The sequence below is a fragment of the Sphaeramia orbicularis genome, chromosome 12, assembly GCF_902148855.1.
Source record: "Sphaeramia orbicularis chromosome 12, fSphaOr1.1, whole genome shotgun sequence".
Taxonomy (NCBI): Eukaryota; Metazoa; Chordata; class Actinopteri; order Kurtiformes; family Apogonidae; genus Sphaeramia; species Sphaeramia orbicularis.
Window position 1 is genome coordinate 56,305,218 of NC_043968.1, and position 21,717 is coordinate 56,326,934.

The following is a 21,717-nucleotide window of genomic DNA, read 5'->3' on the forward strand; positions in this document are numbered from 1 at the left end:
AGGCAGATAAAATGCTGCAAAGATTTGACATTTGGTTGAGAAAAAGTTGGTCCCAAGGTTAAATGAGGACAGTAATCAGGTTATTCCATCTGTCTACACTTGGAACTTGAAAACTACAATATAATTAGGATTGAAAATTTTTATAGAAGGCAGATCTCAGTATTCTTGGTCTTTGTATTTGGATCTAAATCTGGATACTAGAGGTTCTAAAAGGATTAATCACCATTGGAAACTTTTTGACATTTTTGCGTTTTCCTCAGAAATTAAGACAGATATTGCTCCAAAGATCACAATCCATTTTCAGATGTGTAAATAACACTAAAATTGCATTAAACATTTCTCTTATGTACTAGTATAACTCACTTTTTTTGTTTAGGTTGTCTTATATTGATAATTTGCTTCGGGCATTTAATTTTGTTAGTTGTAGTGTGCTTTTTATACGTCCAAAATAAAATATTCATTCATTTGTTGTTGATTCACAACTCAGTAAAGCTTTTATTTCACTTGTAAATCTGCCATTTTTAATTTAAATATTTAATTTTCTGACCTCAATTGTGAGCAAAGTAGCTTCATATTTGGTTTTTACACTCATTGTTCAGTCCCTGTTCATATTCACCTGACAGTATTTGACACTAAAATCCATTCCATCACATGTAACTTTACAACTGATGAGAGAAATGTCAAAGAATTAATTGCAAAATTTCTTTTAGTGTATCTACAGCATATAGTGTGACAGATATGATCCAAGTGGGTGAAGGTCTGCAGTCTCTGTCTACATTTAGAAGCTTTAAACAACAAATTACAGCCTCACTGTTATAAGTCAGATGTGTTACCTCACCATCTAGAAATTTATCAGGACAGAAATACAGAATTACTCATATTGTTCTCTAGGCTGACAGAGCTGGGCTGAGTCACACCACAACCTGATAACAAATAGAGCTCAGATGATCAAACTCAGGGGTAACGCCCTGGTCACCCATAGAATCTGAGGTCAAAAGGTCATGGGTGACATTGACAAGATCAAATTGTTCATACATTCTACAATAACACACTAATTACCTCCGCCAAGGAACAACGGAGGTTATGTTTTTATCGAAGTTTGTTTGTCTGTCTGTCTGTTAGCAAGACAACTCAAAAAGTTATGGACGGATTTTGATGAAATTTTCAGGAAATGTAGATATGATACTGGCACAAAGAACAAATAATTAGATTTTGGTGGTGATCGGGAGGGTGGGGGGGGGGGTGACAGATTTTTTTCTTTGTTTGTCTGTTAGCAAGATAACTCAAAAAGTTATGGAAGGATTTTGATGAAATTTTCAAGAAATACTGATATTGGCACAAGGAACCAATTATTACATTTTGGTTGTGATCGGGGGAGGGGGACTGATCTGCCTTGGCGGAGGTCTGCGCTCTCCGAGTGCTTTTCTAGTTTAAAATGTATCGTGTTTCTGTTCATAGGTATATGCAGTACTGGGTAAAAGTCCTGGTGTGACATTAGGTTTGTTGGTTTAGTAAAGTTCTAATGACCACACATATGCATTTGTCAGTGTCTGTATTAAGATCTAATCTGGATATATGTGAAGTATGTACTGGAGGAAAAACAAAAGTTTCAGGGAAAAATAGCCTCTATAAACCAAAGTGGTTGTATTTAGTGTATTGTGTAGTATTTAGAAAAAAACTGTAAATCTAAAGGAGCATTGTGTAAATATTCTACATGGGTCTTCAGTACAGTCTAGTTTGTTATTTTTAGTCAGTTTTCTATCATTCTGTGTAGACCTTTATTCTCTTGGATTATTCTAGTAATAGTTCACTTCATAGAATAATGTAGAATAACTTAATGTGTTAATGTCAATTTTGTGTATATTGCTGAAATTCCTTGAAAATATCAGCTCTACCCAAAACAAATAAAGATACCCCTTAGAAATACCATCAAATTTATTGCACACAATTGTATATGAGACAAATGTAGTTATTTTAATTGTTACTATATGTTAATGAATAGAGTCGACTTCTGAATAAAACTCACACTCAGTTGTTTCATTCAGGTCATGTTTAATGACAAAAATGGTTTTCAATTTTCCAATGTAGTGGGAAACAGAAAATTAAAGCAAATGTCTCATTACAATAACTACTGTTATACCATCGCAGTCTGAGGGGAATCTCTCTCAACACCTTTCATTTCACATTTACATCCGACCCGGCCTTCGACTGTGACAACGACAGGGATTTCAGTTTTTAATTTACAAATTTTACTTGATTCAGGTTCAGCGTTAAGAACTAATGCTCTGTGGATTTACAATCCTTATCCTTCTCCGACATAAAAAAAAACAAACAAAAAAAAAAAAATTCACAATGTGGATTTCCAAAGCTACATGTACAAACGAGGCTGAAGCATTAACGTTGCATAAACGACAGTGCGGTATTTCTGAGGCTCATGAGAAGAAAAACACGGAGCTGGAGATAAAAACCTGAGAGGACCGACAGGATCGTGCATTTTATTTACTAACGGTTTCAGTTGTACCACTGAAAAAACACACACCAGGTCTTAACATTAAGGTTTTTCTTTAAAACAGATCTTTAAGTGAATCCATAATAGAGAAGAAATGATGATTAAAATATTGCAGAGTATTTCATTTGCATGGTCCAGCGTCTCTAAATATAAAGACATACCGCAGGTTTACTCTTAATTCACTGCATTTCCATTTTTTGACAGAGTATTTTTTTCCACATATTTCATCTATTATTTGGCAGAAACAAGCATTTGCCGCAGATTATTTCATAAAGACACTGATCACAGTTGAAGCTTTTCCTGTTTTCTTGCTCCTGAATATGACACCAAACTGCAAAAGACAAAATAGAAACCAAAACTGAGCTCAACCTCAGTATTTTTATTATCAGTCATTTAATAAATATTAAAGTTAATGTAATGAAAATATTAACAAACTAAGCCAGAACTAATCAACGAAAGAAAGTCAGATTTCAGCTCCATGTGAACACCAGGTCTCTAGAAATTATTTTATTCACAGGATAAAGTTTGCTACAAAAGTCTCATGCAGTAGAATAACACTCTAGGTCGAAAGTTCTAGAGAGCTGGTGTTTGATAAGATCCACTGAAATAAGATTCAACTCGGAAACAAAGCAGCGTCTGGCCTCAGAAATACCGCAGTGAAGCAGATGTCTGATAAAGCTTTCCACGCTGGTGGAGTACACGACTTTACTCAAGCCGCTCACCAAGTACGTGTGTTCAAAAGTAAAGCCTCTGATGTTGAAATAAATCTACCTTCAGTCGATCAGAAGCTGCTGCTACAGCGAAAGAAAGGCTCCATAACTTCAGTCTGTCCAAACGCACTGAACCTGGAGTTGGGTCGATTCATCGACATTTTGGCAAATGAACCCTGGAGTGTTAGAACGCAAAGAGAGATTCATAAAACAATCTTGAAAATAAATCTTCCGGGATACAACTTTTAGAACAAGAGCCACTCAAAGATAGCCAAAATAAATGCATCAAATCTTACATTTTTTTTTTACCCCAAATTATTCTCGGTTACTTAAAAAAACATGCACCGATCGTAAACTTTCAGCACAGATGATATTCAGATCCAATCGGGAGTAAAAGTAGCAGAAATGAGCGGTCAGGGTTGAACTAGCTCTACGATATGTAGCAGACGAACCAGGAGGCTTTGGAACGACAACACCAACAGACACACATGGTTTGGACAGACGCTAAACTTCGTGGACTCCCCCCCAACTCTGTTACCAAGACCCCAACCACACAATACTGTTAGTGTACACACTGAGAGGGCTATCTAATCTACTAGTCTACACCCTGACCTCCAGCTACTGTCCCTTTGCCGAATATTCACCGATTTGAACTTCTTTATCTCTCGTACATCAGACAGAACCAGACTCCCCCAGTGCAATTCATGAACACTTGTGGTTTGGGATGGCCACTGTGGTAACTCATTACAGCTTTCAGTAAAAGCCCGCTGTTGTAAAATAAATAGAAAAGATGATATTATCTAAAATAAAATGGCTACTAAAAAAAGGCATGATCACGTTTTCAGTTCGTGTAGCCAACTGTGAATTTAGTCGACCCCGTTCTGTCGAGATCGAGTGTTGGGCTACTGGTGTAGGTGGCACAATCTGTGGTCAAACTGGACAGTCCTCCCCGTTTTCGGATCAAAGGGCAAAGAGTTTGGTTCGATGCTGCAACCCTCCCTGAAAACCCATCCGCTAGAAACACTTAAACCCAGTCTCAGAGAAAAAAAAATGGAAAATATGACCTTATTCGTTCCTTGAAAAGCTTTTACAAATGAGAGGATATAAGAGGGGGAGAGAGGGGAATATCTATAGACAGAACAGCTCAAGAAAGAGAGAAGAAGGAGAAAGAGAAGAGGAAGAAGAAGAAGAAGAAAACAGATGCATTTCACCTGAGAACATGTCGTATCTCAGGGATGGGGGGCGGGGGGGGGGGGGGGGGGGGGGGGGGCAGGCGGGGCAGAGGGAGGAGACACACATTCTTCTCACAACAGCAAAACTTTCCTCAACAACTCGTGGCCACTTCTCAGGCACTTTTCTTCAGGTTCAGGTTCAGAAGGAGCTGGCAGGAGGCGTGGTCAGCCTCTTTCCAATGTAGACCCTGAGGAAGAGGAGGAGGAAGAGGAGGAGGGGGGAGACCATTACACATCTGCTCCTGAGGCTGATGAGGTTTATCAACTACATGTGTAAGGTATCATCACGTCGACAGCAAATCACGTTCCCAGAAAAGCTCAAAGTGTGGATGCCTCCGCCTGAAGGCAGGAACCGAGCCTCGAGTGATCAAGTTAGGGCTATTTTTCTGTCGTCTCCTTTTCAGTGTTTCATCGATGGTTTGACAACAGCAGTAGAACATGTACACAGTGACACAGAAACCATCAATGACATAACATGTACGTCGAACCCTGTGTGTATGTCGTTTCAGCTCCACATTTGTTGAGACATCTTAATTGCACTGAACACTGTTAACATAAGAAGCTGATGAGAAGTTAAGAGGATATTTAATAATGTTTAAAAAAAGACAAAATATCCTACTATCCTGAGTTCAGTTCATTTACTGATAAATCATGCCGATATTTCCATGTATTCTTCCATCATTTATTATAACACTGTATGGGGCCACTTATCCTACCTGTCTATGAAGTTTTTTGTAATCCAAAGAAATGTCTGATAATGATTATCTAAGTTAAAAGATGCGAGTTGTTTTAACATGAATATGTGCCAGTGTTGCATATTCATGTAAAAATATCTACATCGCATGACTTGGACTTTCCAGAATCTCAATCTCATCTCACTCATTTCTCCTCATTCATTAGTTCTTATGAAACAGGATGAGCCAACTCACTATTCCATGAGAGTATCAAAATACATCATCCTGTATGTAACACAATATACGCAAGATTTATGACACTGATTTCACTAAATGCATTTCAACTTGTGCTTGTCAATCTATATGTTAATGATATTTTCTAATGAATTGTGTATTGTTGCTTAATCTTGATATTTTGGTGAATTATGGAGTTTGATGTTTTTATACAGATTAACTTTATGGATCCCCAGGTGGAAATTCAGCATAAAAGTTCAAGGCATCGTTACAAAAGGTATTTTGGCTTATTTACATATGGGAAATGGCAATAATAAGAGACTTAGACAATAAATTAATCCCAATAAGACTCAGACTTCTGAATCATTTGTCTTTCGGTTGATCTATACCAGGGGTCAGCAACCTGCGGCTCCGGAGCTGCATGCAGCTCTTCAGCCTCCTTGTAGTAGCTCCCTTTACTGCGGTCAAGCCAGCCACGATTCTCCTCTGCATGGTCAAGCCAGCCACTAGCATTTTTCTTGTGCGCTACTCATTCGACAGTTATGGTAGATGAGCTGCATGGAGCGAATGTGCCTTCCGGACAACAAAAGTAAGGGCTCATTTGTGCTCTACGCTAAATACGCAGACGGACGGAGGGTTCTGTCTGTTCTTTTGTATATTACTCACATAATTCTGTCTGTTTTCCGGGAGCTTGCAGATGTGAACCCAGATGGAGAATATGGAGCAGTACAACTGCGAACTGCGGAGGCAGTGTTGAGTTTTGAAGAGAATCATTTCCATAAATAGTGATACTTCTCATAGCGCAACTGTATGAGTATGAGTACTGCGTACTTTTGGGGTAATCCTACAAGAGATTCCCTTCCAAGCTACAAAAATGTGTTTTTTCATCTGAAATAGGCTTTAAGACTAAATTCACTGATGAATAAAATTATTTTTTTCCAATAAGTACCTCATGAATTTGGTATTAGTACTTCATGTACTATTAGCACATATACTATGAACTACTTTTACTGTGTACTTTTGGAGTAATTATACTCAAAAATCCCTTCCAAGCTCCAAAAGTGTTTGTTTTTTCATCTGAAATAGGCTTTAAGACTAAAATGAATAAAATTAATTTTTCCAATAAGTACCTTGTGAATTTGGTATTTTTGTATTAGTACTTCATATACTATTAGCACAAATACTATGAAATATTTTTACTGTGTACTTTTTGAGTAATCATACTCCAGAATCCATTCCACACTGCAATTCTGTTTGTTGTATTCAGTGGTTGTAACAGATAAAATGTAAAAAAAGCTTAAAACTTTTATAAGTTTAATAAGCTCTGTTATTTTTTTGCGACTCCAGACTATTTTTTTGGTGGAAGAGGGGGCAAAATGGCGGTTTTGATAATAAAGGTTGCAGACCCCTGATCTATACAATATTGGTTCACAACATTTAGCCAAGAAAAATTACTGAAAACTGAATTTTTAACAGACATATGTTCTCATACATGAGCATTTTTATCCTACTCTTAATGTCTGGAAGCAGCGGCCAGAGAGTCTGACATTTTGTAGACAAACAGGATGGATTATTTAAAGTTGACTGATAGCAGATTTTTAACGGCCTACAATAAGGTTGGTTTCTAAGGAGAAAAGATAGATAACTGGTTAATCATATCTCTAATATGATACAATATGCATTTTGACTGCATCAGAAACTGGATCAGTGTCAAATATCTGAGTCACAGTGATTTACACCTAAATGAAAGAAAGCAAAACCAAACAAATCTGAATCACAGAACATCAATCTAAATAGTGCATTATTCAATAAATCTGAAACCAACTGTAAAAAACACTAGATTGTTACTTGTCGAGTTGTTATTTTCTTTAGCCTAACTGCCTCTTCTGTCCTCTTCCATTTGTAAAATCTTTCCATATTTAAAGTCCCTCAGTGGTTTTATTGTAAGACAGTAATCAACACTGAGGAGACACAAGTTTGTTTTCTGATTTTGAGGTGACACTGGTTTTGTAGCCTTACAGAATTATTGTTGTTTGTTTTTGTAGGATTAAGTCTTACTTTAAATTATAAAATGAGCAACAACCTTCACAGATCTAAATGAAACACAGAAACAAACAAATGTGAATCACAGAACATCAATCTAAATAGTAAATTAATCAATAAATCTGAAACCAACTATAAAAAAAAAAAACACTAGATTGTTACATGTTGAGTTCTTATTTTCTCTCATAGTAAATTTTTCTACTTAAGCCTAACTGTCTCTAGTCATTATCGACAAAATAACAAGCCATAAAAGTAATCGGAAGTGGAGGCGTCTTAATGAATGTTGGTTCAACACTCCACTAAATGTAAAAAAAAACAGGTTCAGGGTCTAAAAACCCACAGTGCATTGATGTAATTATATAAACTCCACTGTGATTCCGACTGTTGTCAGCGGTACTTGTTGAAATACTGTCATGTACCAGTGAAGCTGCCTGGGGTCTACTTGTTCTGACATTATCAGAGTGAGGAGCCGGGATTATCGGAACATGTGTTATCACAAACAGAAGGGGCTCCTGGGAGTGTCGGAGCGCAGTATGAGACAGACGGCAGGTGTGCGGTCTTTCACTCAGCAGCTGCTCTCTGTCCGTTTATCACGCTTATAAAACTGAAAAGAGGTGTCACAGCTCCCCCTGCTGGGCTCACAGGAACATTTGACATTGTTACAACCAAATGGAAATAAGCGGAGGTGGTGGTGTGTCAGATATGCGCTAAAGAATGTAATACTCTCAAGTCAGTACCTTACAATATTTTCCACACTGACTCCATCTGTCTAAATCATTAAATAGACAAGAAAAACAAGTATTACAACCTATTTTGACATTTATCTACACAGATTGAATATATTTTGAGTAAAAACAGACAAATTTCCTAGAAAACCTTGCACTGTAAAGACAGGTTCAGAGGATTAAACAAAGTGAACAAATTCAAGTGAAAAAAAAGTAAAAGAAAAGAATCATAGAAAAAAAGAAGAGAGCCAGAAAATACCATTCAGAAAAGAAAAAGAAAAGATGCCCAAGAAGAAGAGGTGTTTTTTCTTACCCTAGCCCCAGAGCGAGGATGTGTGATAGTAGCAGCGAGGGGATGAAGACTTTGAGGAACTCAGCAGAGAAGATTCCTCCTTTCTTCATGACCCCGGTCTTCCTCATGCTTAGAGTTACTGAACGTCGAGGGTGACGGAAATGAAACTCCCTGCACAAATCACACTAAGGTTAGACGTTTCCATGGAGGAAACCAACCCTGATTTCACTTAACAAACTGTCAGAGAAGGACTGAACTGTTGGTGCTGTTTAAGAGTTAAAACTGTGAGAAATAAGCTGTTTTGACAACGTGACGACAGGCAGTTATTATAACGCAGCGAGACTAAAACACCGAAGGACATGAAATGATGGTTTGTTTACAAATCACAGCAAATTTTAACCTTGACTGTAAGTACAGCCAAGAACACAAAGAAGATAAATGCACATGTGTTGATCTGTTCAAATTAAGCTAGAGAGATTGTAATTAATTTGTCATTTCACTCTGGCATTGTGTTCTACACAGGGTTCCTTTTAGACAGTAATTATTATTGTTTATCTGGCAATTTATCACAAAATATACAATAAATTAAGCACTCAAAGTGCAGCTCTAACAAAGGCTATCTCTAAACAGCACATAAATGTTTTGACAACATACCAACAGTACGTTTTCCTGAAAAAGTACGCTCCAAGCCCACGCGCTACTTATTAACATCGATGAAATGTATGCACTTATATTTATGTCAGTTAGCCTATTTGTACAAGTCAGCTCCTGTGGCTAATCCAACCTCCAATCAGAGCCAGCACTGTTCTTTCATTAACCTGCAGGATTTTTCCATGACATTATAAAGGGTAAGTTTGTTAAATACCAACTAACTAAAATACTCTAATGCAGGGGTGTCACACTCATTTTAGTTCAGGGGCCACATGCAGCCTAATATGATCTAAAGTGGGTCGGACCAGTAAAATAATATAAATAATATGATAAGAACTTTTGAGTGAAAAAAGCAAATTCTGTAATGAAAATGTTTACATCTACGAATTGTACTTGAACATAACATGAACAAATATGAACAACCTGAAAAGTTTTTAGTAAAATAAGTGCAATGTTAACAATATTACACCTTAGTTTATCATTTATACATGTGAATCACAACTTAGAGATCACAGTGGATCTACAAATACACAAAACATTAAATAAAAGGCAGAATATTATTAAAATTCCACATACTTCTCTTAAGACATTTCAGATATTCACGTTTTGTAAAAGGCTAGTCTGTAAATGTAAACATTTTTGTGTAATTTAACTTTTTTTACACTAAAACAAAGAGACAAATTTCCAGTTTTCATTATTTATAAGTTATTATGATAGTATTTTACTGGTCTGATCCACTTTAGACTGAAATGACCTAAAATGATTTCAATATCCTTGATTGTTAATATCTTCAGTGTAAATTTTGCATTTCAAAAGTTCATCCCAGGGGCCGGATTTGGCCCCACGAGCCACATGTTTGACACCTGTGTTCTAATGACTTTGGGTGGGTTTTCCAAGGGAAAACCCTCCTAAAGTGTATATTATGAGTTTGAAACATACACCGTTATTGAAATGTGACCGGCAAAACACAAAATTTTCCCAAAAATTCAATTCTTTGACTGGTTAAAAAAAAAAAAAAAAAAAAAAAAATCACTCTGAAACCCTGTGCAATAATTCTGTACACATTTTACAAAAGTCCCCCTAATAATGAAACTACTTCTGTAGGGGTTATTTTAGTATCAGCAAATCCTTCTAATTGGTATGTAACTGTTGTTTTAACTCCTGTTTTACAGTGACCCTCCCCTTTAAGGCTGACATCTGCATCAGACTGTTTTTTATGTGGCGGCAACTGGCTCCATGTTTGTGCTTTGAAATTCATTTAGTGTCTTCTTATCTAATGACTGAGGATAAACAAGCAGCTGTGTTGTGTGTCTGGTTGTCATGGTAACATCACGCCGAAACTTACTTGGGGGGAATGTTTTCTGGTCGACTGGACCAGTCAGCAACCCAGTCTGCGTCCTTCATCAGGATGTCCATGTCCCTCTCCTTATCCAAGGCATCCTCCTCTGACTGCAGACACACAAACAGACACACACATACATAACACTTTAATCCCTCCACATCTGTGACACTGACAGACACAAAACAGAAAGGAGTAAGAGCTGTAAACGATTATGTGATTATCACGAACCGACAAGTTATTTATAAACCCACATGCTCTCAAACTGAACACAACAAATCATGCATAAAAGTAAAACACATTTTCAGACAGTGTCAATAGAAACATCTCTGCCTCCACTCTTACATCTCCAGATCAGTTTCAGGATTGATAATAACTGATAATTAATCAACCAACCAAAATTGAATTTTATTTAAAAACAAAGAAGAAAAAAAAGGTAGGATGATCTCCTTTAAAGTCAACACGACAGACATCGGTGTCTATTTATTTACAAAGCCTCAAATGGTAGCAAACCTCCATACATTACATATTTATTAAAGTCATCACAACAATTCAACATGTTCAAGTGATCGACAGACGTTTACAGTTCCAATAGAAGTGGAAAAATCTGCTTTCTTTTGATGAATTTACCTCCAAGACTTAACATACATAAAAACTTGATATTACAGGTCGGTTTAATACAATCATGAACTACTCTGCTTTGGAGTTATGTTTGCCTGTTTGTGTTTTTATCATTTCTGTGCACTTATTGTTTTGTTGGACTCCTATTACTGAAAATTAGTCAGTTTATAAACTTGTTTGCTTTTAGTTTGTCACTTTAAAAGCTCTCTGTTTGAATTGAAAATGTCTCAAATAAGTTAAATACTCAACTAAACTCAGACAAAACCTGTACAGTAGATCCCTCATGTCTATTGCGACCTGAACTATTGTCATTAAGAATAAAAGAGTTTATTGAAAAGAGCTGTTACAGTAATGATAGGCTGAGCAAAGCAAACATGTCAACACCGGGTGGGTGTGGCCACTGTTTCCATAGAAACCACAGGCAGTCAGCTGATATCATTCATGTACAGATGCACCCGGTCCAGGGCTAGTGGACACCATGGGACCAGGCCAATGGTAGAGGACATGAACCAGTCTTACTTGGCTGTCTCTTCTTCCGTCCACGTCAAAGATGATCTGTCCTTCGTCCTGGGGGCTATGGGGCCGTGGCGGGCTGTGGGTGGAGCCAGAAATGACAAAACAGATGCTTCATGAGTAAAGTCTGATCATGTTTAATCCTCGCGCATGAGCTCATCAGGTTTATACTGTGAATGTAGTGTAGGTCCAACGCCTAAAACAAATCATCATACAGAACATAAATGACTAAACTCTCCCTAGTAAAACCAACTATAACAGACAGAACAAACTGGTAATTATTTAACAGCTTCCCTTTATATCACTAAACATCAGAAAAATACATAACGAGTAGCTGAAAGAAAATAATTAACTTGGCAGGATGAAGTATTTTCTGTGCCTGATACTATCTGATGTAATTTTGGATTTAAAGTTTATGGATGCGCAAGTCACACCTTGAAGAAAACATGATTAGGTTCATAACACTTAATTACGACAGATAGAAGGATGTTTTATAAAGTTTAAAAGTAAAAAAAAAAAACTCTGAACAATGGAAATTACAGCTTTATAAACAAACCCACAAAAATACTCCTGCCAAATTCTTTGAAAAGACAACCAGTTAAAGAAAAATCTGATGGTTGATTGAAGGTACTTTTAATAACAACTTGCTAACTGTTACTAATGCTAATTAATAATAACTTGTGACTTGTTTCCTTCTTGTTCATGATGAGCTGGAAATAAGAAATCCTGCTTTTGACTACTTTATTTATTGAAGACACATGAATGCACACTGACCTGTGAGTTTCACAGGCTGCTTGCTCTTAATCCAAAAAAAATTCCAGACTTTATCAAAACTGCTATTGGTTTCCCCAGACCTTGACTTTATGTACTTTTCTACTTTTGTGCCTTCTTTTTTTGGCGAGATTGTACCTGTTGTGTGTGGTACAAAAGTTCATTTTAATAAATGTATGAATGAATGTATCAGTCGCAGTAAATTATGTTTTACTGACAGAAACGTTTGGAAAACACATGAAAATCACAAAAGTCGCATGGATATCACACAAACAAGTTTCACTAGAATCATATCAGTACTGACTGGTTAGTGAAATCATATCAAGTTTGTTATAGGTTTCTTCATGCATTTTTTTATCTTACAAGATTATGCGCCTTTGAGCATACTCTAAAATCTGACAATGAGAGAATCTTTTTCCACGGTTTATTAAGACATTCTCACAAAATTCCAGACTTTTCAAGGTCTGGAAAACAGTGTTTCAAAATTCCAGACTTTCCAAGAATTTCAAGACCTGTGCAAACACCCTGGTTTCAGTCATGGGCAGTGACTTAATCAACTACAGGAAACGCTTTGACAGTTCAGTAACTGTAACCATTAGGACTGTGACTGTTACCGTCATTACTGATTACTCTATTAGTTATTTTCTTAACAAATCCATAAATTGTTTCTAAAAAAGGCAAATTGTAAAAAGTGCCTCTTTAAAATGATCTGCCGGTGTTTTCAAATACCAAGCAGCGACTATACTAACTAAGAAGCAAGAACTAAGACTAAGGATCCCAAAGGTTTTTATATAATGGCTGTGTAGTTTTTTTTTAATGTTATATTAAATAAACTTCCTTTTTTTCTCATACAGTTACAGTGCCTTTAATGTGTCACCTGTGTCCTTGACAACAGTGAAGTGCTGTGTCCATACCGTTAGTTACACAAGTTAATAACAAAGTAATTATCTAAACAAGAAACAGCATAATCCGACCACACTGCTGTTGTAATGTTATTAAGACAGTGCTGTGCTGTAGTTTGTGATCCTGCTTATTACAGATCTGTTCTGAGACTGTTCTTGGCTCAGATCCTCACAAACATCCTCAGGTGACTCACTGACAGCTGACTGATAAGCTCTGCCTTATTGCAGCCTCGAGGTTTACACACAAGCACATGATGAGGCTGTGAGCTGAAGGATCAGGATTTTCGAACATGGTCAAGAGAAATGGGAGGAAGACTGTGAAAGCAGACGTCATTTTATCATTATTTTCAGAGGTAAACATCCCCAGAGCAGCTGTGAAGGGAGAGCCGGAGGTGACTCCACAGACGGTGACCGTTTCAGACTTCCACTGGGATGTGAAGGAAAGTTGAAAGTTTAAGAAACTAAGTGGACACTATTAAAACATCTCCTACACTTTCCCCCAGTGGGTCTTTACTCGGTTATTAGCAGATGAGCACCCATCTGGGCTTTTAGGCTGAAAACATCTGGATGAAAAATTAAATGAAGTTGCTGTTTGATCTCTCCTACAGCTCAGACCCACTGTTTCCATTTTTATTAAATGGTTCTTGATTGGATTACAAATGAAAGATCCCTGCACCCAAATTTACAATTTCCCACTTCAAACTTAGTTAATCAAGTTATGAGAATGGAGTATATTGTGATTTATTTTGCATGGATTGCATTCTGAAATAAAAATGCATGAGCTCACTGAAAGATGGACAAAAACTGGCCACATCATAACAAATAATCAACATTAAATTTTTTTTTGTTTACAAGATTCATGTTTTATATTAGGCATATCGTGTTGCAGTGGTCAAAAAGTAGAAAATCATTAGACACCATTATTTATATGACAATTAAATGTCAGCTTGAATCTCAGGATCATGACAGTGCTCCGTCTGCACAACACAGACAAACTTCACTTTACTGTTTGGCCTGAAACTTCTCCAACCAGGCTTGTAAGGACTCCTGACTTTCTTTGAACCCCCCAATCACAGTGGAAATAATTCTCTTGCTCTCATTTGAATTTAATGTTAAGCAGATTATGAAGTACGTGAAACCCTTCTGATCCGAGTCACTGAGTTAAAGCATGGTAAATCTAATAACTGCACTTCAGTTCTTTTTCCTAGAGGTTGTCATTAACTGGTGTTATCGTACCTGTCGCAGGAGGAGTTGCTGCGGCTCGACTCGTGCTGAGCATCCAACAGGATCTTCTCCATGTCTCCGTTGTGGATGGAGGATGAGGATGGGACATGCTCCAGCCCCCCCACCATGGCCTCCTCTTCCTCCACCTGAGGCAGGGGCAGCAGACCGGAGGCCAGCCCGGCGGTGGAAGTGGATTGGACCGAGGCAGCTGTGCCTCTGTTCATCTCCAACTCCACCCAGGAGCCTGGGGAAGGACACACAAACACAGGCTTCATTCATCTGACACTATCACTGTGGTTACATGGCATCATGGTACCTTAGGCACAATGTTTCTTTTTTTTTTTCCTGCTGACTTTCATCAAAACAAAGCTTTTCCTGTTTGAAAATGCAGTAAATTTAAGTGTGATTTTCTGTTTTCCAGTTCTGATTAAAATTGATTTTTCTTCTGCTGTTAAAAATTGAACTCAGCAGTTCATAATGTAGCTTCTATCAGCTGGGGTTGATAACAATATGCTACATTTTACACCCATTTCTAAGTCCAGATATCAGGAATTGACTGATAAGATGAAGCTGGTGTCAATAAACCAATATGTCAACATCCTGCCAAGACTTAGACCTAACAGGCCCTAAGGAGGAAGTCTTCTGCTTACATTTACAATTAAATCCATTACAGTGCAAATGGAGGAATCATCTGACCAGAGCCTTATGCTTTTGGTGCAAATTACAACTCTCATAACAACCACTAAGGAAACTTGGAGAAGTGACATTTCCCACCTTCATGTACAGTTCTATCAACTATGCAGAAACTAGTGTTTATTTTCTCTTTAGTTCATGTAGAGAGTGAGCATTAGAGATATATTTAAAAACGGACACTGTGAGCAAACAGCTTCCATTTATTTCTTCTCAGCTCATTAGAAGAGGTATTTTATATTGAAGTGTGTAGTTGTATCACATGACATGTCTCTAGCACACTTTCACAAACAAAACTGTTGAAGCTTTTGGACATCTTAGACTATTTTCGACTTTAAATGTGCAATACAGAAACAAAACAGAAACATGTACCTAATGAGGTTAAGACTGGTTAAATGAAGCATCACTAATGACACGAGTGCTTTTCCTGATTAGGCCTGTCACAATTATATAATCACCTGATCTAACTAGAAAAATTTTACATAACCGTCTCTATGCACACTTCAGTACCTTTTTCTAAACTGTCATACATAGAGGTTTGACTGCCTCTTCTAAATGACGCTACCTTGTGGTACCCCCAACAGCTTTTTTTGATTGACTTTGAAAAAAATTACATTATTTTGTCTTGTCACTGTTCATTTTATCGTATTATTATACAGTAAAACTAATCTATTAACCGCTTCCAAGTTATGGGAGTTGGTTTTCATTTTCTCTACAACATAAATGTACTCATAATTGCACCGTAGTACTTTACTTTGAAATCAAATCTGTCATATTGATAGCACTTGACCCTCATCAGTGCTGTAGGTTAAATAGTAGGCTATATGTAATGCACCTCAAGATAAACAGTCAATGGCGCTACCTCTTTACTCGGGTGTCACTCAACCAAACAATTATGATGAAAACAGTACTTTTCTTGATAGGATATACCCGGTGTCAAAAAAGGGACAGGTTTCTTTCAGTTATATTTGTTGGTGTTTTCCGCTATTTTTGATAGTCACAGGAGGCAACAGAGATGGAAGGGAAAGGATGAGGGCATACAGTTCTGATCCAAAAGCAAAAGTTCTCATTTAAGTCTTTGACTATTACAGGAAAGGCAGTGCACCTCCAAGAATGACAACCAAACAGACTCACAAGTCAAACAAACAGTGGGATTAGAAAGAGAAGCGCTGACAAAATTATTCTCGTAACTAAGTCAGGAAGAGACTACAAGTCAGACGGACAAACTGAGACTGTCACATAAGTACAAGAGTAAAGCCCTGTTTATGGCTGTGTGATGAAAGAGCAGTAAATATCCACGAGTACATGTGCTGAAGTTTTTAGACCTTGAGATATATGACGCCACCCTCTTTGACTGTACGTGAGCTTGGGCATGGACTGGCAGCTAAGGAGGTGCAGCATATCAAAACTGGGCCACAAATACAGAGGAAGGGAGGGAGGGGAGGTTTGTCAGGGCAAGAAAATATTTTTTCAAAAACCCTTTGCCATTTCCCCTCACCAGCATAACTACACTTTCACCTTCTGTCTGACTGAGGAAAAAAAAAAAAAGTGGAAGCCCTCCTGTGACCCTGTAACATTAAGTAAACATCATGTTCACATGAGCTTTCAGGGGGTTGAATATCGCAGGTCAGGCACTCGACCAGTTACACCCACAACCCAAACGGTGCACCCCTCCCCCCCAACCAGGCCTCGACTCAGCACTCACTCTCATCCTGCGGATTACACGGCGGACTGCAAGCCAATCTGCTGTCGACAAGCCATTGTCTCTGCTCCATGTACTAAAACCATGTTGCTATGGCGCTGAAGCGCAGAACATTCTGGCTGCAGAGCCGTTATCAGCTGTTGGATGAGTTTAGAAGAGACTGACATGACGTGACCCCTTTGATCCACTGATGCTCAGACTCAGACCAGAGGGGAATCAGGGCAAGTTCAACTCTCTGGCCTGAAGCTCCCAGGTATCAGGAAAGAATGTTTATGGTGCAAGAGCTCCAGGAAACACCAAAAATAACATAGTCTCAGATAACAGCACACTGCTGGCCCCTTCATCTGATAACTACAAGGTCTTATTGTCTCTAAAGCAGAATCTTAGCACAGTGCAGTATGTCCAAGTGCACCAACAACATCAATAAATGTCACTGTTTATTATATTCTTCTCAAGTACCATTAGTCTGACACCATTGGAGTTAAATGTTATGATGCCAACCAAACAACTACTAAAAGAATTTATTAGAGCTCTAACACACAACATGGTTTCACTTGCTATTTTACAGGCTCTTTTTTAATTTCAGTTCATGTAAAGAAATTTTCCCTCTTCAATAATTTATTATTTTGTTTGCCTTTGTTAAACTAAGCCTGTGAATGTTTGGTCACCTGTCCTGGATTACTGAGGATCTGTTTTTCTGACATGTTTTCTGACCTTTAAGTTTCACACCTTACGCATACCCCATATCACAAAAAAATTATATAAATCAAAAATAAAAAAGTCTAAATGAAATAAAATTAAAAAGTTATGAAAATGCAAAATATATATCGATGTACTTTAACAGGTTGTGTTACTACTAGTTTGCAGCTCAAATGTCAGGCAGAAAATATTGCTCAACATTCTGCTAAATGTACAAATAATAGCTAAAACCAGAAGAATGTTATTTCCAGCCATCAGCCAAATCTTGGCAGTGTGCTGCTCCTGGCAATCCTATCCCCATCCATATTCAGGAAAAGTCTCATAAAACTGAAAAATGCCTGGAAAGTTTGATTTGTACCCTGACTGTTACTTAACCACTGAGTGGTGTAACACCTTTCCCACTTCCCTTCTGTCCACAACGTCTGTCCCCGTCACTGAGGCCATAAATAGCATGCCAAGTCATTGCCCCCTATAGTGAGGTAAAAGTTAATACCACAACAGTTTTCAGGGCCCCTGAGTCAGTGCACAGATGCAATAAACACGCCTTTGTTTACATGTAATGAACCATGTAATGTCAGTCCTAAAATGTGGCCTATCCCATTTCAACACGATGCTACGTGAACTTAGTCACAGCTATGTGCAGCCAAGGTTTAATTCTCTTATCACCTTAGTAATTAAATTACTGGATGTGTAAATGATAGAAAATAAAAATAAACACATCCATTATAAGATAACTAGATGTCTTGTTTGTTGGTTAAGTAACAGCTCAAAGCCCCAGAATATTCAGCTCACAATTTTTAACATAAAGGCTTGAAATTAGCTGAAGTTCTGCATATTTATCAGTTGTAGCTCTAACAATATAGGGTAAAATAAACCAAATCCATACTAAGCTGCTTATCATGAAAAAGCAAACAACTCCATTTTTTAATGGAAGCTACAGGGCTGAGAGGGGCTGCTACTGTAACAAAAACTTAGTATTCTTCCACTGATCAAACTACAAGTCACTAAAAAAACTTCATACAAGCATAAAATATCGATAACTGCGTCTATTTATTCCATTTATAAGTAATTCCTTGATGACAACACAGCAACTACAAGAAAACTATCATTTTTTTCCTGGCATCCCCCATTTTTGCTAGTTCTGAATCCTTCCATCTCGCCTTGTTGACAAAGCTTAGTCCCGCCTCCTCCTCTACGCCCAACTCATTGATTGGTTGACACATCTTGTCAGTTCAGCTGTAACGCTGCTTGTTGAAATCCCATTGGTTCAGACAGTGTCAATAAACACACGGAACATAGCGTTCCAAGTAGTTCCAGAGCGAACAACAGCGTCTGTTCAGCTGAGTTTAATGATTAAATTCCTGCATAAGTCTTAGCAGAAATGAAATAAAGACACCATGATAGCTTCTCCAGATGACGCACTCACTGACAGATTTATTCAAGCGATTCGGTGAAGTTTATCTTACCGTTTAGCCCAGAGTCTCCGTTGTTGTCTGTTGAAGTAGCGTTAGCAGCGTCGGACATCGTCGTGCCTGGTGATCAGGGCGGGTTGCATAAAAAGGTTCAAGTCAGTGCAAAACCGCGCTGTACCTTATCTGCACACATTCAGACGTGCGATATCACAACAGCGGAGCCCAGTCGCTCTCTGCGCCGTCTTTTCGGAGCGCTGCCGGCCGAGCTGGAGGCGTCGCAGCGTTTTGTTTTCCTGCTGTTTAGCTAGCAGGTCTGGAAGCTGCAGCAGGCGCGAGCCGCTCAGACCTTCCTGGAGCTGGCTGATGACGTCAGATGATAACAATATAAAAAAGAGGGGTCAAATTATATAACATGGGAAAAAAAACCTTAACAGGACGTAACGTGTAAAAAAAACAATGTGATCAGAGGTAAACAGTAAAAACCTTCTGATCTGAACAGCGATGGGTCGGTTTGTGCGAACTGGAAGGAGGAGGAGGAGGAGGAAGAGGCGTATGTCCGTTCACGTACACACGCCAGTCTAGACACGAGGCAGATGTGTGGTTTGTGTTTTTCCAGCAACCGGACACTACATCAGCTGATATTAATATGTCTTTAATGCTACAGCCTCACGTAGTCGAAAGCGGTTTTATCGTCGAGGTTTGGATATTTTCACACATTACGCACACCTGGGTGGACAGCTGTGGGTAATTTCCATTCATGACATCTGGAGGAGTCCGTTTCCACCAAATAAACCAACAAGCACATCAAGTTAACCCTCCGGTGTCCCGTCCAGCAAGGCCCTTACTAAGCACCAAGTGGAATAATGTCCAAAAAAAATTCATACAGTTTGTTTTGAATTCTTTTACACTTTTTTCTATTTCATGAACTTGAGCCGTAAATAAAAATGCCAAATACTCAATAATTGTCACATTTTTTTAACCCTTTAAATGCCGTGTTTGTAATGTAAACAAACCATTTTTTTGGATGCAAAACACACACACATATATATATATATATATATATATATATATATATATATATATATATATTTTTTTTTTTTTTTTTTTTTTTTTTTTTTTTTTTTTTCCAAAATACTACATAAAAAGTGGGTTACATATTATTTGATTTTTTGCAGCCTGGTATATGACAATGATTAACCCTCCGGTATCCCGTCCAGCAAGGCCCTTACTAAGCACCAAGTGTGCCTTTTTGGCACACTGCCTTTTTGGCACACTTGTGGAATAATGTCAAAAAAAATTTCATACAGTTTGTTTTTAATTCTTTTACACTTTTTTCTATTTCATCAACTTGAGCTGTAAGTAAACATACCAAATTCTAAATAATTGTCACATTTTTTTAACCCTTTAAATGCCGTGTTTGTAATGTAAACAAACCATTTTTTTGGATGTCAATTTTTTTTTTTTTTTAATATTCTACATAAAAAGTGGATTATATATTATTTCATTTTTGCAGCCTGGCATATGGCAGTGATTAACAGCAACATTGGTTAATTTGCATTATTATTTTTGGCACTAGGTCAAATGTTCAAAAATACTAGCATCTGTCACCAAATGTGCCAAAAATGCACACCTATAAATCAAACTATTAAATATAATATATTGATTTATTTTTCTGCACTAATTTGATTGTATTTTTGTAAATCCAGGTCAGCCCTAATCATACATATCAAATGGAAGAAATAGTGCGTTTTAGGCACACTTGGGAGACAGATGCTAGTCTTGTAATCTTCTTTTGTTTACAATGTGCAAATTTTTGTTGGTGGCCAGAATTTTAAAGATCATGCAAAAATGAACAACTTTTGAATTCTAACCTTATTTAAATTGTGAAAAATAATATGAAGGTTTTTTTAACACAAAGTGCAAAGTGTGCCTAAAAGGTGCACCCGGATACTGGAGGGTTAATTCCAAAATTGGTTAATTTGCATTGTTATTTTTGGCGCTAGGTCAAATGTTCAAAAATACTAGCTGTCACCAAACACTAGCTATCACAAAGTGTGCCAAAATGGCACACCTATAAATCAAACTATTAGATATTATACAGTATATTGATTTATTTTTCTGCTCTAATTTGATTTTACTTTTGTAAATCAAGGTCAGCCCTAATTATCATACATATCAAATAATCATTCATTTTAGATTTTTTTTTTTTTTTAACCTTTTTGAATGATCTCTTTTCATCATGATGTCACTACATTTTTTTATGCAAAAAATACAAAATATGTTTTGTTTTCAAAATACTACATAAAAATTGGATTAAATATTATTTGGTTTTTGCAGCCTGGCATATGTCAGAGATTAACAGCAACATTAACAACATTAATAAATTAATTTAGACCCTCACCTCTCAAATGAAGCCCAGATATCAGTAAAAGCATGATTTATGCCTTAATAGCTTTCGGATCAAAAATAGTGGTTATAATGGAAGAAACAGTGCGTTTTAGGCACACTTGGGAGACAGATCCTAGTCTTGTAATTTCTTTTGTTTACAATGTGCAAATTTTAGTTGGTGGCCAGAATTTTAAAGATCATGCACAAATGAACAACTTTTGAATTCTAATCTTATTTAAATTATGAAAAATAATATGAAGTTTTTCAACACGAAGTGCAAAGTGTGCCTAAAAAGCGCACCCGGATACCGGAGGGTTAAGCCCAGTCATCAGTTATTCTCACAAAACGTTGAATCTATTGCAATCAAATCCAATCCAAATGTTCCC

At 37.4% G+C, this 21,717-nt stretch overlaps 1 protein-coding gene across 1 annotated transcript; it reads right to left on the reverse strand.

Moving 5' to 3' along the window:
* Positions 1-2,035: 2,035 nt before the first annotated feature.
* On the reverse strand, positions 2,036-19,461 carry bnip3lb (BCL2 interacting protein 3 like b). The gene is made up of 6 exons (XM_030149681.1): positions 18,998-19,461; positions 14,453-14,684; positions 11,550-11,622; positions 10,416-10,519; positions 8,441-8,590; positions 2,036-4,639 (listed from the first exon to the last, which is right to left on the reverse strand). Exons 1-6 carry the CDS (start codon positions 19,053-19,055, stop codon positions 4,591-4,593), a joined length of 666 nt encoding a protein of 221 aa, XP_030005541.1. The 5' UTR covers positions 19,056-19,461; the 3' UTR covers positions 2,036-4,590.
* Positions 19,462-21,717: the final 2,256 nt, after the last annotated feature.